General features: G+C 46.7%; 1 protein-coding gene across 1 annotated transcript; it reads right to left on the reverse strand.

The window, feature by feature from the left end:
* Positions 1-3,243: 3,243 nt before the first annotated feature.
* Positions 3,244-11,444, reverse strand: UPK1A (uroplakin 1A). Its single transcript, XM_070398083.1, has 7 exons — positions 11,360-11,444; positions 9,398-9,598; positions 6,985-7,059; positions 6,744-6,851; positions 5,166-5,345; positions 3,825-3,908; positions 3,244-3,742 (listed from the first exon to the last, which is right to left on the reverse strand). The coding sequence occupies exons 1-7, from the start codon at positions 11,438-11,440 to the stop codon at positions 3,698-3,700; spliced, it is 774 nt and encodes a 257-aa protein (XP_070254184.1). The 5' UTR covers positions 11,441-11,444; the 3' UTR covers positions 3,244-3,697.
* Between the last annotated feature and the right edge of the window lie 3,898 nt (positions 11,445-15,342).

A 15,342-nucleotide genomic window follows, 5' to 3' on the forward strand; every position in this document is an offset into this window, starting at 1 on the left:
ACAGGATAGTAAGAAGCTAGGAAAATTCCTGGGCAAGTAGAATGGGGAAACTGGGACAAAATAATTAAACAAGGCCAAACAATTTGAACAACTTACAGCCAGCCAGTGAATCCCAAAACCTTCCCTTCCCTAACCAAGAGCACTTGAGAGCAAATGGTTTATACCCTCCTCCCTAACCAGAGAATAAAGAGCTTAAATCACCTTTGTTGAGGAGATAGGTAACGGAGACCCAATTAGTACCATTTGTGCCAGCCAAAACCAAGGACAGATGAAGTCAGGGGAACAAATAACAAAAAACCTGATTAGAGCCAGACAAACCCAAGATGAAAGTAAAACAGTAAAGCTGACCAGAGAATAATCCCAAACTCCCCTATACGCTCATTTTAATGAGTCAGCATATTTTAAATGTACCTGGAAAGCTGATGAATATTCTACTGAAACCCTCACCTAAGATTCCCGTCCACAGAAGAAAGATTAAAAAAACCCCAAGATAAAGACCTGGTGCAGGCTCACTCTAGAGCAGTGGTTCTCAACCTGTGGGTCACGACCCCTTTGGGGGTCGAACGACCCTTTCACAGGGGTCGCCTAAGACCATCGGAAAACACATATATAATGACATATTGTTTTTGTGATTAATCACTATGCTTTAATTATGTTCAATTTGTAACAATGAAATTGGGGGTCACAATTAAAGGATACAGTTCCTCATGTTGTGGTGACCCAACCATAAAATTACTGTAATGTTGCTACTGCTATGAATTGTAATGTAAATATCTGATATGCAGGATGGTCTTAGGCGACCCCTGTGAAAGGGTCGTTCGACCGCCAAAGGGGTCTCGACCCACAGGTTGAGAACCACTGCTCTAGAGCATGGCCATGCCCCTTCTTGGGGATGAACTTTTTACTTCCTCCTAAACTCTAAGGGTCCCCACAAGACTTGCAACCAGGGGAGCAGTAGCCAGCAGCAATCTGTCCTGGGCTCACCCCCTGATCCTGTCTCCAAGGACCCCTTTGTCTTGACTTCCCAGTGAGCTGAAAGCAGCCCCGCCCTGGCTCACTTCTTTCCTGTGATGTTTCTACGGAGCCAAAGCAGAGCACTGCCTAAGCCCTCTCCTGTGGCTGCTTCCACCCTAAGCCCTTCCTTTGTTTCACTGTCCCCCGCTTTAAAAAATGTGCTCCCCAAATCACCTGAACTTGTGTTGTGAAATCTTTCCTACAGGAAGTGAAGAACCCACACACTATAGGCTGGCCTGAGGCAGAACTGCGCTGGGCCCGAGGCTCCGTCCTGTAACACTTCCATTTCTAAATTTTTATACACTTTTAAGTGAAAGGGTTACAAATGATTTTAATTTTTTAAAAAATATATTTTTATTGATTTCAGAGAGGAAAGGAGAGGGAGAGAGAGATAGAAATATCATTGATGAGAGAGAATCATGGGTTGGCTTCCTCTTGCATGCCCCACACGGGATCAGGCCTGCAATCCGGGCATGCGCCCTGACCGGAAATCCAACAGTGACCTCTTGGTTCATAGGTTGATGCTCAACCACTGAGCCATGCCGGCCAGGCTGATTTACTTTTTAAGAAGTATTTTCCTGTCCTAGCTGGTTTGGCTCAGTGGACAGAGCATCAGCTGGCGAATGAAGGGTCCCAGGTGGGCTTGATCCCCAGTAGGGGGCGTGCAGGAGGCAGCTGATCAATGATTCCCTCTCATCATTGCTGTTTCTCTCCTCTCTCCCTTTCTCTCTAAAATCAATAAAAATATGTTTTTTAAAAAGTATTTTCCCTATTATTTTAAACTTTTAAAAAATATCTTGACCCATTTTTTAAAAATCCAAGCCTACATATGTATCTACAGGAATAAAAGTACTGTATGCAGTTAGCAAGTTTTTCAACTTTGCATTTCTTAGAGGTTTTTCCATGTTAAAACATTATTTTTTATTACTCTGTGGTGTTGTAAAGTAAACATATAGCATAGCTTCCCTAGCCAGTTTGGCTTAGTGGCTAGAGTGTTCGGCCTGTGGACCAAAGGGTCCCAGGTTCAATTCCAATCAAGGGTACATACCTTGTTTGCAAGCTCCTACCTGGCCCGGGCCCTGGTCAGGGTACTAATTAGAACTAATCTACTGATGTTCATTTAGGTTACTGCAATGAACATCCTTATATATGCTTTCTGGTTATTTATATCATTGTGACATCTTTTGATATAAGCTCACATAGATCTATCTTATTTTTTTAAAACCCATACAGATTTTTATTCATTTTAGAGATGGGAAGGAGAGGGAAACATCGACTTGCTGTTCCACTTATCCATGCATTCATTGTATGTGCCCTGATCCAGGATCAAACCTGCAACCCTCGCATATAGGGACAATCCTCCAAGCAACTGAACTACCCAGCCAGGGCAGAGCTACCTTCTTTTTAGCAGCCACTGAGGATTCCAGTCCAAGGATATAAAATGAGTTGTGCAACCCATCCCCAGCTGTTGGATATGAGGTTGTTTCCAATTTTTCATCCCAATAGACTTCTTTGAGCATTACAGATTTTTTAAAGCTGGTATCTGAATTTAGCACCTGCAGACCATCAGTAGACCAGTGAGGACTGAATGAGGATCCCGAGAAACTTCATTTGATGGGGAAGGAAGTCAGGCTTTCCTGGCAGGGCCTAATTGCTGTAAAAATGGCCAGAGGATGAGCTTGCTTCAGAGAGGATAAAAGAGCAGTGAGGAGAGTCTTAAAGTTTGCTGTCTGTCATGTTAAAATATTATTTTTTATTACTTAGAGAACTTGCTGGAAGCTCTAGCCCCTAATAGGGGGGTGTCTATCACCTGTACTGGCGCATCGGCCCTGTGCTCTGATTTTCCTTTGATAAACAACCATCCCTGGATGCATTCTTAGCAGGGTCATTAGTCTGATGCTCTCCTTTCCCTACCCAAAGGGTGGGCTAGAACCTAAACCAAGATAGCAAAATTTAATCCTTGGCCTTGGGACAGAGGCCCTTCCTCAGTGCTGTTGCTTAGCTATCCAGATGTGCGTCTGGTGTTGCAGAGAAATCCTGCCTCAGAGTGAAGCCGGTTTCCTAGAAACCTAGTCTGAACTTCTGGATCCAGCCCTATTGACTCAGTTACATGAGCCAATAAATTTCCTGTTATATTTCAGTCTTTGCCAGTTGGGTTTCTGCCATTTCCATTGGAAGAGTTCTTGTTCATTCACCTTTGTCCCAGAAGAAAACAAATTAACTCATGCAAACAGTTTTTATTGAATATCTATGCTCAAACCAGTGCTGGGCAATGCTGGGGACAATAAATGGCCATGACAGAACATGTCCCTCCCCTCATAGCAATCCCAGTCTACCAGAGCTTCAATAGATAATCACAACCCACTCAGCAATAATGGCAATATCCACCATGAAGGAGGCATCTGTGAATGGGTGGTGAGATCTAAGGATAGGAATTTAAGTTGCCACTGATAGATGGGCCAGAAATCAACCAAACGAAATGAGGTTAAGGGCTAAGGGCCATGCATGCATGTCCAGGGGGTTCAGATTCCTAGCAGAGCTCAGAAACCTGGTAAAAGATCTTGGGAGGACAAGGAGGGAAGGGTGAGGAGGTGGAAAGGGAAAGGTGAGGCAGTCAGCCAAGCTTCAGCTGGAGGAAGCAGGAGCAGGCCAAGGTGTGCACGTGACCATCCCTTCTCGTTCCTCACAATGTGGTGTAGAAATACATGGCTATCAGCATCACAGGGAGCTGGAGGAGAAGGCAGTTGGGTTAGGGGTGCTCCAGCCCCACACCCACATCCCACCCAACCTGTAGGCTCCCCGCCTCTCACCGTCCACATCAGGATGGCAAACCCAAACCACGAGATGCCCCACGTGTAGCTGTCGATGGCATGGCCAATGTGTTCGAAGCAGCCCTGGGCAGGGGGAAAATGAGGGTTTGAGCAAATTCCCTCAGGAGGTTGGCTGCTGAAAGCGAGTTGCTGTATGCCCTCAGGAAAGTCACTTCCTTCCTTGAGCCTTGGTTTTTCTCTTGTGCAATGGGGATTATGGCAGTGCTTACCTCCCCGCGTGGATTCAGGGAGCAGGGATGTGACCTTGAATCCAGGACCTGTATAAGTAGGTGCTGCCATGATGGTGATTACGACAGCCTGAGGGTAATTTTATTTAGAGTAGGCTTTCCATGCTGCCCACCGGCTCCAAGGGTTTGAAATGTGCCTTTAGGATCAGTCCACTTCTGACATCTCCTCATTTAGAGATGAAGCTGAGTTGGTCCAGAGCCACTCTTCATGTAGACAACTGCCCCAACTTGGAATCAGCCAAGAACAAAGGTGCCCTGGAGTTAGGCAGGACTGAGCTGATGCACTAGCTCTACCGCTTGTTCTCTATGGGGCCTACATATGAATCTGACCCTCTGAACCTCAGTTTCCCCATCTGCAAAGTGGTGATCTTAACAGCACTGCCCTCTGAAAGCAGTTGTGAAGATTCCATGGAGATGCATGTAAGCACTCTGCCCAGAGTCTGGGGTGGAAACATGGCTGTCTGATTCTGCAAGTGGTGATGGTTTGCACACCTGATCTAAGACATGCTGCTGAAGGGCCCCAGGCAGCCAAGAGCAACCAGAGGAACCCTGGGACCAGTTCTAACCTCTTATGGTTTCTTTCTCTGCCTCTGCACTCCCCTCACAATAGTTAAAGCATCTGGTTGGGGCCTAACTGCCTGAAATCAAACCCCAGCTCCATCCCTCACTAGCGAGTGACCCCTCAGTTTCATCATCTGTAAAATGGGATAAGTATAATCTTTACCTCATCAGGCCGTGGTGAGAAATAAGATAAAAATTTAAAGCACTTCGAAGGATGCCTGGTAAAAAGTATAAGCTCAATAAATATGGGTTGTTATTTGTGTTGTGCTACTGCTATTATTGTTGTTGCTCATCCCAGAAAACCTGAGAAAAATTGCAGGTGCCAGGTCTAAATCAGATAGACCCTGTGTGCATCCTGCTAACTTTCAGAGGGAGAGAGAGACTAATGGAGGGAGAGTTGAGAGAAGGGAGAGATAGAGAAAGCCAGAGAGGGGAGGAGGAAATAATAGACAGTGGAAAGGAGGAAGAGATAGAAGAATCAGAGAGGGCCAGAGAGACCACAGACAGGTGCAGCAGGAGGGAGGGGACATACCTTGGTGAACAGGTAGTCCATGTGGCCCAGGCGGCAGCCTTCTTCATTGAGGGGAATGAAGTTGCCAGTCCGCCGACAGCACAGTGGGGGCCAGGGAAACACCACCTCCGGGGTGGCCTCCCGGAAGGTTGATGTAAAATTCACCCAGTCCATGGGACCAGATGTGCCACAGCACTCTTGCTGGAGAGAAAGGCAAGGGGTCAGGCTCCAGCTCAGAGCAGACCGCTGCTTGCCTGAGGTCAGACAGTGAGAAAGGGCAAGGTTGTTCTGGGCCACTGCTGGGCCCAACTTCCCCATGTCTTGGGCCTCAAGGAGGAGGGCAGTGTCTGTGTGTGTGAGCAATGACCAGAAGATATTTGTTCCAGAACCGAGAGGCTGATGAGGGATTTGGATCAAACCCACAATCATGATTTATTTTAAAACTAGAGGGCCGGTGCATGAAATTTGTGCACTGGGTGGGGGTGGGGGGCATTCCTCAGCCCAGCCTGCACCTTCTCGCAGTCTGGGACCCCATGGGGGATGTCCGCTTGCCGGCTTAGGCCCAAACCCTAAGCTTGCAGTCAGACATCCCTCTTGCAGTCTGGGGCTCTCGCAGTCCGGGACCCCTCACTCCTTACCACCCACCTGCAGCGGAGGCTGGAGAGGCTCCCGCCACCACTGCTGCGCTCGCCAGCCTGAGCCCGGCTTCTGGTTGAGTGGCACTCCCCCTGTGGGAGCGCACTGATCACCAGGGGGCAGCTCCTGCATTGACCGTCTGCCCTCTGGTTGTCCGTGCACGTCATAGTGACCAGTTGTTCTGCTGTTTGTTCAATTTGCATATTAGGGTTTTATTATATAGGATTCTTTTGAGTTCACTGTCAACAAAACCTGAGCTAAATGACAGCAAAGGTGGATTTTTGTGTTGTTGTTTTTTCTAGTCCCTTTGGGTGTTTACTTTGTGGGCCCTGAAAGATGAAAACATAGGCCCTTTAAACATGGGCTCTAATCCTGGCTAGCTCTATGACTTAAGCTGAATTGGGACCTCAATTTCCCTTGAATCCTCAATATTCTCCTCTGTGCTGCCATGTCAAGTTGGGCTTAGCCAAGAATATGGTTTCTGGAATGCAACATCCTGGGTTTGAATCCTTCTGGTTCTGTGAACTACCAGCTGTGTGGCCTTGTTCAAGCTCCTCAACCTCTTGCCTCAGTTTCCTCATCACTAAAAACCTGATCTCCCTTATGGGGTAGTTGTGAGGATTAAATAAACTTTCAAAGTGCATTGAACAGTGCTAAATAGAAGTTAGTGCTCATTAAATATTTGCTGTTAAGATAACATATGCCACGACTAAGAGCAGGGATTCTGGACTTAGGCTGCCAGGTTTGGATTCCAGCTCAGCCACTTACTCTGGGCAAGTGACTTTCCCTGTTTGGGGGCCAGTTTAGTCATCTGAAAAATGACAATGACTAAGAGCCTCCCTCATAAGAACCAAATGAGTGGATATCATATACCTGTGGGCATAATGGGAGCCCTATCTACCTCTGCAGTCAGGGCCTCAGGTCCTCCCGGCCTCCCTGCCACCCTTGCCCATCCTTGCTCACCTCAATCATGATACGGTCCCAGAGGCGAGTCAGTTCTTGGCCCTGGTCTGTGTCTGCACTGTAGAATGTCAGCATCTGCTTGGTAATCAGGGATGGGTTGGACACCATCTGTGGAGGGCCAGGAAGAATAGGGTCCAGTGGGGTTGGGTGGGAAGAAAAGTCGACCTCCACCCTTAGCCTGAGACCCTCAACACACTCCCCCCAGAAGTCATGCCCCTCCCCTGGCCTCTGACTGGCTCACATAGTCTCGGTGGGTGTAGGATGTGATGCAGGAGGCGCACTCGAAGATGTAGACGATGAGCATGAGCACCAGGTACTGGGGAGAGATAGAGACAGGGACAAACGAACAGCACAGTCAGGGCAAAACCTGTGGAATCACACCCACTCAAGGGAAATGAAAAATGCTTAAAAATGTATAGAACGATGTGAATGATAGCATCTATGTGATAGGTATACAGGTGTTCACTGTTCAAGTCTTTCCCCTTTTTTGTATGTTTGAAATTTTCCATAATAGAAAATTAGAGGAAAATGAAATGAAAATATATGTAAAGTGTTTCCTGAAGTTAATGTATATGCTTGGATGCAGTAAAATAAATGTCTACTCTAGGAAGGAAAAAAAAGAGAGGGGGAGAGAGAGAGAGAGAAAGAGAGAGAGAGAGAGAGAGATTCTTGAGATAATCAGGGACATTTGAGCACAGACTGGGTATTGGAAGACAGATTTGAAGGAACCAGGGTGAATTTTGCAGGTGTGCCAGCAGCATGATGGTTGTACAAAAAAAGAAAAATTTATTTGACTGGTGTTTAATGTAAATGATATCCCTGTCCTCACCTCTTCCCTTCACCCTTAAACCAACAGGATGTGGGGCGTGGATTTGCTAACTCTACTGCTGAGATGAAATGCTGTGGCATTAACTTGCCCAACTGCTTTAAAACAATGTCCTTATCACTCAGAGAAATGTGCACTCAAGTATTTATATTGACTTGGTGTCTGGAATGTGCTTCAAAATACCCCAGGAAATAAAAATGTGGGCAGGCAGAGAGTGGAGCAGAGGAGACAAACTTGGCCAGTCTGTGACTGATTGTGTTGAAACCAGGTGATAGGTGTACAGGGTTCATCAGGCCATTCTCTCTACTCTCATCTATGTTTGAAATTTCCCATAATGTGTTTTTTAAAACTTCTATGTCTTATTTAATGACAAACTAATAGACAGACACAAACTTTTTTTACTAGTTGGGTGAACTTTTAGGGCTTTGGTTAAATTGTTATGCCAGAGAATTAAATGCAGGAAAGAAATTTTAAAAGAAGGAAAACAGGAAAGGAAAGAAAAAGAGCCTTTCTGTGGCTCCATCTTATGGTGAAGCCAAAGTCTTTACCAAGGCCCATAAGGCCCACCTGACAGGCCCACCTTCCCTTTCTTCCCTCATCCTCCATGCCACCGCCCACTATTCTCTCTCCAACCCCATCTGCCCTCACCTCGGCTCCTCTCTCACCCCACCCCCACTTGGCTCCAGCCACACTGGCCTCCTGGCCTCCTCTGGCTTCAGAGCCTTTGCTCTTGCTGTTCCCTTCACCTGGAATGTTCTTCCTGCAGATACACACCCAGGCTCATTCCTCACCTCCCCCAGGCCTTTACTTTCTCTAGCTGCAAGGCCTCCCTACCCACTTCCCCAGTTCCAGCTCACCCTTCCCTGGTCACTGTCTTCTCCCCCTCAGAGCATCTTCCTCTATGACAAGGGCTTTATGTTTTGCTCACTAGATAGCTCCGGTGCCTAGCATAGGGTTTGGCACATGGTTCTTGCTCAATTAGCATTTGTTGATTGAATAAGTAGGTGCTCCTGGGAATTTAAAAGGCCCTCAACTACAGAGGAAGCACAGTGTTGGTTCTGTGTCATTGAGGCCAGGATTAGAATCCTTGTTTTCCCTACTACCTGGGCTTTGGCTTCTTTGAACCTCAGTTTCCTCATCTAGTAACTTCAGAGGGGTTCTGGGAGGATTGAGAGTACATTTTCTAAACTGCTTAGCATATGAGGCACATGAGAGGCCCTTGAGAAGTGTGGATATTGTTGGTGCAATTGTTGTTGGCAGAGACTGAGAGCACAGGCTCAGTCACTCACTTGCTGTGTGACCTTGGATAAGTGACTTCACTTCTCTGAGCCTCAATCTCAACTGTCAAGTGGGCTCATGACAGTGATGTTGATGATGATGATGATGACGACGACGGTATCTCATATGGAGTTGTGGGGAATAAATGAACTATACATGTAAAGCATTTAGAAAGTAAAGAGCACTCATTAAATGCTGGTTGTGCTATTATTATTGTCATTATCGACAGCACCACTTATGAGCACAAACTCTGGAGACCACTTAACTGAGGTTCAAATCCCAGTCCTGCTACTCAAGAGTTGTCCTCCTGTGTAGAGAGCTTTATGCCCTTCCTCCCCTGTGTCCAAGTTTTCTTTCTGAAATTATGGTGACAGCCGAGCCTAGGTTTGGGGGTTATGGGAAGGTGAAATAAAATGATTGATTACCATGAGGCCTGGGTGTAGTGCCATGTTGAACACACAGTAGTGGCTGCAGTGGTGGTTATTATTATGAATCTATGAGGATGATCTTTGTGCCTACGTGCCCCCATTCCCTCCTCCTGGGGACTCACCGTGAGGATCATGGACCGCCGGCGGCAGAGCGCTGCACCCACACCAAAGCTCGCCACAACGAAGAAGGAGAAGCCACAGAAGATGGCGATCCAGGCACCAGCGAAGACATCATCCTTGCCTGAGACACCCATCAGTGGGTACACACGGTACTGGTCAGCTGTCACCCATACTGTCTCAGCAAACAGGGCCAGGCCTGACAGCTAGACAGAGCAGCAGGTTAGAAGGACCAACTCAGGGGCAACATCCCCAGCTGCATGAGTCTCCATGAGCAAGTTCCTCATTCTGAACCTCTACTGCCTGCTCAGTAAAGTGGGCATGTAATAAGAGAGGCAAAGATATCGCCTTTCATGAACAGGGTTGAGGCTAGACAGAGGCCAGAAAGGAAGGAGGGCCCAGTCAGAACTGCCCCTCTCCCCTCACTGCCAGTTGCTTTAAGGGCAAAAGGAGATGCCACATGCAAAGCCTGAGTGATGACTGGCACAGAGGAGATGGTTGGTCAACCTGCCCTTCCTTACTAGTGTTATTCTCTGAATAGGGGAATCTGACCATTCCCAGAACAATTACAAATATATCAACTCTTTGGTTCGGCAATTCCACTTGCAGAAATCAACCCTACAGACACACGTGCCCATGTAGGAAAATCACAAACCACAGGTGATCCCCTGTAGCACTGTGGGTAGAGACACCAGGATGCCACACGGTGGAGTGCTATGCAGTTGTGGGAAAGGACAGAGGGGCTCTTTTGAGGACTTCTGTGGAGTGGCCGATAGGCTATGTGAGCAGGAGAAAATGGGAGGCATGAAAAGGATATGGAATGAGTGATATTTGGGGCGAGAAAAGGGAGAAAATTGGTATATATGCTCCTATTGCTTGCATTTGTTGCATGTTGGAAAAACTAAACATCTAGTTACCTGCGGGATAAGAAATGGGGAACAAAAGAGAGGGAATTTCTTGGTAGATCTGTTTGACAACAATCAAACTAACACTCCTAGGCTACTTTCTGTGTGCCAGGCATTGGACCTCGTAATTGGACCTCATAATTGGTTTCTGTGTGATGACTATTATTGTTACCAGCTGTAATGTACATTGTTGTTATGACTAATACAAAGAGTAACCACACATACCAAACTGGTCTAAGTACATTAATCCAGTAACTCATTTTATCCTCTCAGCACTACTATTTTATCTCCATCTTACAGATAAGATAATTGAGGCTCAGAGAGATGACCCCAGGTCCCACAATAGAAAGTGGCAAAGCTGGGATTTGAACCCAGGCTGTCTGGCCCCAGAGCCATGTACAGGCATCACATATTTTTTTTTTAAAAAACATTAAATATTAGGAAAAAGACATTGTTATTATTCATTATCATGGGCTTCCTGTGTGCCAAGCAGGCACTTTATATTCGTAATCATATTAATGTTGATAGCTAGCATTTCTTTTTTTAAATATATATTTATATTGATTTCAGAGAGGAAGGGAGATAGAGAGACAGAAACATCAATGATGAGAGAATCATTGATCAGCTGCCTCCTACACGCCCCCCACTGGGGATTGAGCCTGCAACTCGGGCATGTGCCCTTGACTGGAATTGAACCTGGGACCCTTCAGTCCATAGGCCAATGCTCTATCCACTGAGCCAAACTGGCTAGGGCGATAGTTAGCATTTCTTAATTACTTTTTCTGAGCTGAGGGTCATACATGGATTAACCCACACAAATATCCCCATAATGAGGACATAATCTGTAGATGGGGAAACAGGCACAGAGAATTAAAGTCACTTGCTCAAGATCTCACTGTTATGAGAGGCAGAGCTGAGATTCGAATGCAGGCTGCTCTGACTTGAAAGCCTACAACACTGGCCTGCTGGGGAGTCTTGGGCCCTCAGCCTCCACCCTCAGGCTCAGGACTGCCCCCTTCTCCCCACCTCCCACTCAGCTCCCAGCACTGGGGGATGTCTCACCAGAATAATGATGTTGCCCACGACCAGCAGCCCCACCACAATCGGAGATCCCTTCTCCGCCTCTGCTGCTGCAGAAGCCATAGTCGTGCCTGGGACACATGAGCAGGGATGAGGCCAGGCAAAAGTCAGGAGAGGAGGGAAGGTCCAGCTGGACCCACTGTGCCCCAACTGCCATGGGCTGGTCCTTGCTCTCTGCTGGGCCTAGGCTGGTACTGAGTGTGCTCAGCTTCCCACAACCCCGGTTGATGGGCCATTTTACAAAAGAGGATAGTGAGGACCAAGCAGGGCACTCCCTGGCCAGAGCTCAGCACTGGCCCTCCTTGCGCCTCAGACCACCCCAGTTCCCTCTACCCATCCAGACCCCCAGAGTCCCCTCCTCACCTTCTCTGCCTGCAGTTTCTCTGGCCAGCCCCTCCCACCAGTGGCTCCCTATATATGCCCAGGCCCCTCCTTAGGAAGGGAGGGGAGTGTCTGGAAAAAGGGACAAGAGGTCAAGCAGGCAGACCAGCATGAGAGAACAGCTTTATGTGCCCCACCTGAGTGATTTATAGACCTGATATTCCAGATTGTGCTAGTATCTGGCCACATGGGCAGGGTGATGTGGTCCTGGTAAGGTTGCTGTGGGCGGGTGGCGGGGGGTGGGGGGGACGGGGGGAATGAGTGCACCACCTGATGTCTCTCCTTAAGACATAGGCCTTCCTGGGAGCAGAAGAGAGATCTAAGTTGGACCTGTGTGTGAATCTTGAATCCCAGAACTGCTTCTTCTGCTGGTGGTTACATCTTTCCAAATTTAGGAACCCAGGGGGACACCCAGGTAGAGACTTGGCAAGTGAGGACAGGGCTAGACCAAGACAGGGAGGTGGTGAGAAGAGGAGGGGGCAGGTGGCTCAGAGGCTGATTGCATGGGCTGTGGGTTGAGGGGAGAGGATGGCAGGAGATGGGTGTGTAAGGGAAGTTTGAGATGAGTATACAACAAGGGCAGAAGAGAGGTGTGCTAAAAAGGGGAGGGGGCACACTGAATGGGCTTGGTGGGAGCAGACTTGCTGGGTCATGGATATGTATGTGCCAGGTTGCTTTTCACAATGGTTGTCCCTAGTGCCCTCTTAACCAAGAATTCATGAGGGTTCCTATATCTTTCCATCACCACCTACACTTGGTTTTATCCAGCATTCTAATTTTTTTTTATTGTCTAAAGTTTTACATATGTCTCCTTTTTCCCCAATTGACCCCCTCCCCCAGCCATTCCCACCCCTGGTAAGCCCCCACCACCACAGTGTCTGTGTCCATTAGTTATGCTAACATGCATGAGTACAAGTCCTTTGGTTGCTCTCTAACCGCCCCCCCACCCCCCACCCCCACCATTTGTCTCTGGATCTATTCTTGTTTATTAAATTATGTTGATCATTATATCCCACATATGAGGGAGATCATGTGATATTTATAGCATTCTAATTTTTGGCAGAGTAATTCAGTGTAAAGTGATACCTGCCATTATTTCAATTCTCACTTATTACTAATGATTTTAAGCATCTTTTCACGTTTGTTAGCATTCTGAGTTTTTACTCCCATTACACATTTTCATTTTTTTAAAAAATATATTTTATTGATTTTTTACAGAGAGGAAGGGAGAGAGATAGAGAGTTAGAAACATCGATGAGAGAGAAACATCGATCAGCTGCCTCCTGCACATCTCCCACTGGGGATGTGCCCGCAACCCAGGTACATGCCCTTGACTGGAATCTAACCTGGGACCCTTCAGTCCGCAGGCCGACGCTCTATCCACTGAGCCAAACCGGTTTTGGCACATTTTCATTTTTAACATATATGTATATTTGTATATATTCATCAACAAAGTATAGAATGGTTTTAGACATTTTAATAAACATTATGCATATTAATTTGTATGTATCCTCATGAAATGGATTTTTTTTCACTTCAACATTATGCTTTTGAGATTTATTCATCACATATGTGGCTGTAGCTCAGCTGTTTTTCTTTGCAAGAATACTTCATAGGTTAAACTTTCTTTCCAAATGAATTCATTTTAGCAAAGATGTCATCAATGGCAGCACAGAGGTATGCAGACTTAGCAACACTCTGAAAACTCAAGTTTGGGCACTAAGGGAATATGTAAAGGCTGGAATCTCAGATGCTCCTTTGGGTCAGCTGAGCAAAGGAGGGTCTGAAATTCATGGGTAGGTGTGGGACAGCTGAGTATTGTGCCCAAGAAAGGGAAATTTCGAAGCTAGGAAGGACCAGTGTGAAGTGTGAGGTGAGTAGGAGAGAGGAAAAGGGAAGGGGAAAGAAAGATATGGAGAGATAAGGACATAGTGTGTGGTGGTGAAGCAAAGAGAAAACACTGCCTGACTGGCATGGCTCAGTGGCTGAGCACTGACTTAGGAACCAGGAAGTCATGGTTCAATTCCCAGTCAAGACACATGCCCAGGTTGCAGGCTCTATCCCCACTGTGGGGCCTGCAGGAGGCAAATGAATAATGATTCTCTCATCATTGATGTTTTTCTTTCCCTCTCCCTTTCCTTTCTGCTTTGAAATCAATACAAAAAAAATTTTTTTTTAAAGAGGAAAGCAGCCTAGCCTGTTTGGTTCAGTGGATGGAGAGAGTGTCAGCCTGTGGACCAAAGAGTCCTGGCTTCAATTCTGGACAAGGACATGTACCTCAGTTGCAGGTTCCTCCCTGGCCTGGGCCCTGGTCAGGGTGTGTGCAGGAGGCAACCAATTTATGTGTTTCTCTCACATTCATATTTCTCTCTGTATTTTCCTCTCTCTTCCACTCTCTGTAAAAATCAATGGAAAAATATGCTCAGGTGAGGATTAAAAAAAAAAAAAAAAAAAGGAAAGCACTAGTGTGGGGATAGTCAGAAGGTCTTTTTATTTATTTTTTTCTCAAACTTATTGAGCACCAAGTATAGATCAGGCCTAAACTAAGCATTAAGAGTGCACATAACATAATGAGCTTTCTCATATCCAGCCCTGTTCGGGGGCGGGAGGGGGGGGAGGCAAAGGAGAGGGGGTGCAATGCTGGGAGCACAGTGGTGATTAAGACAGCTCTGTTCCGCCCTGGTGGGTGTGGCTCAGTTGGTTGGGCTTCATTGTCCTGTGCACTGAAAGTTTGCTGGTTTGATTCCTGCTCAGGGCACATGCCTGGATTTCGGGCTCAATCCCCAGTAGGGGGCATGCAGGAGGCAGCCGATCTATGTTGCGTTCTCACAGTGATGTTTCTCTTTCTTCCTCTCCTTTCCTCTCTCTCTAAAAACAATAAAAAAAAATATTTTTAAAAGACAGCTTTGTTCTTGCATTCATAGGAGATAGACCTTTACCAGAGTGTGACAACCCAGAGTGGTCAGGGGAATGCTGAAATGACCAAGGCATTGAGAGAGAAAGCACATGTCAGAGTGACTGGGGCCACAGTGGGGGAAACAAAGGTGAATGTGTGAGCTCAGAGGAAGCACCTGACCCAGCTGGAGGCATGGAGGGAGGCTTCCTGAAGAAAGGAACATTGGAGGAAGAGTCTGAGGCCGGCAGGTAAAAGGCAGGAAAGAACATTTCTGACTGAGGGAATGTGGTATATACATACAATGGAATAATTCAGCCTCAGAAAAGAAGGAAATGCTGCAATACGCAACAACATGGAAAACCTGGGGACGTTGTGCCAAGTGAAATAAGCCAGCCTCAGAAGGACATGATCCCGCTTGTACGAGGTATAGCGAACTCATTAAAGCAGAGTAGAATGGCGGTTGCCAGGGGCTGGGGAGTGGGGGAAATGAGGAGTTGCTAAACAATGGGTATAAACATTTCAGTTATGCAAGATAAATAAGTTCCTGAGGTCTGCTGTACAACATGTGCCTATAGTTAACAATACTGTGTTGTACACTTAAAAATCTGTTAAGAGAATAAGTCCCATGTTAAGTGTTCTTTAAAAAAAAGACTGGGAGAAGGAAATTTCTTTGGTGTGCCACAGCCTA

This window comes from Myotis yumanensis, unplaced genomic scaffold (genome assembly GCF_028538775.1).
Source record: "Myotis yumanensis isolate MYYU_CA2020_CCGP unplaced genomic scaffold, mMyoYum1.0.hap1 SCAF_18, whole genome shotgun sequence".
Classification (NCBI taxonomy): domain Eukaryota; kingdom Metazoa; phylum Chordata; class Mammalia; order Chiroptera; family Vespertilionidae; genus Myotis; species Myotis yumanensis.

What these genes read in the sequence shown, in the direction of transcription:
- UPK1A (XM_070398083.1), bottom strand. Translation starts at nt 11,440, where the DNA reads ATGGCTTCTGCAGCAGCAGAGGCGGAGAAGGGATCTCCGATTGTGGTG. An exon ending in GGCGGTCCATGATCCTCACG is followed by an intron (nt 7,060 to 9,397) that starts GTGAGTCCCCAG and finishes ATCTCTCCCCAG; the next exon opens with TACCTGGTGCTCATGCTCAT. An exon ending in TTGCCATCCTGATGTGGACG is followed by an intron (nt 3,743 to 3,824) that starts GTGAGAGGCGGG and finishes CTTCTCCTCCAG; the next exon opens with CTCCCTGTGATGCTGATAGC.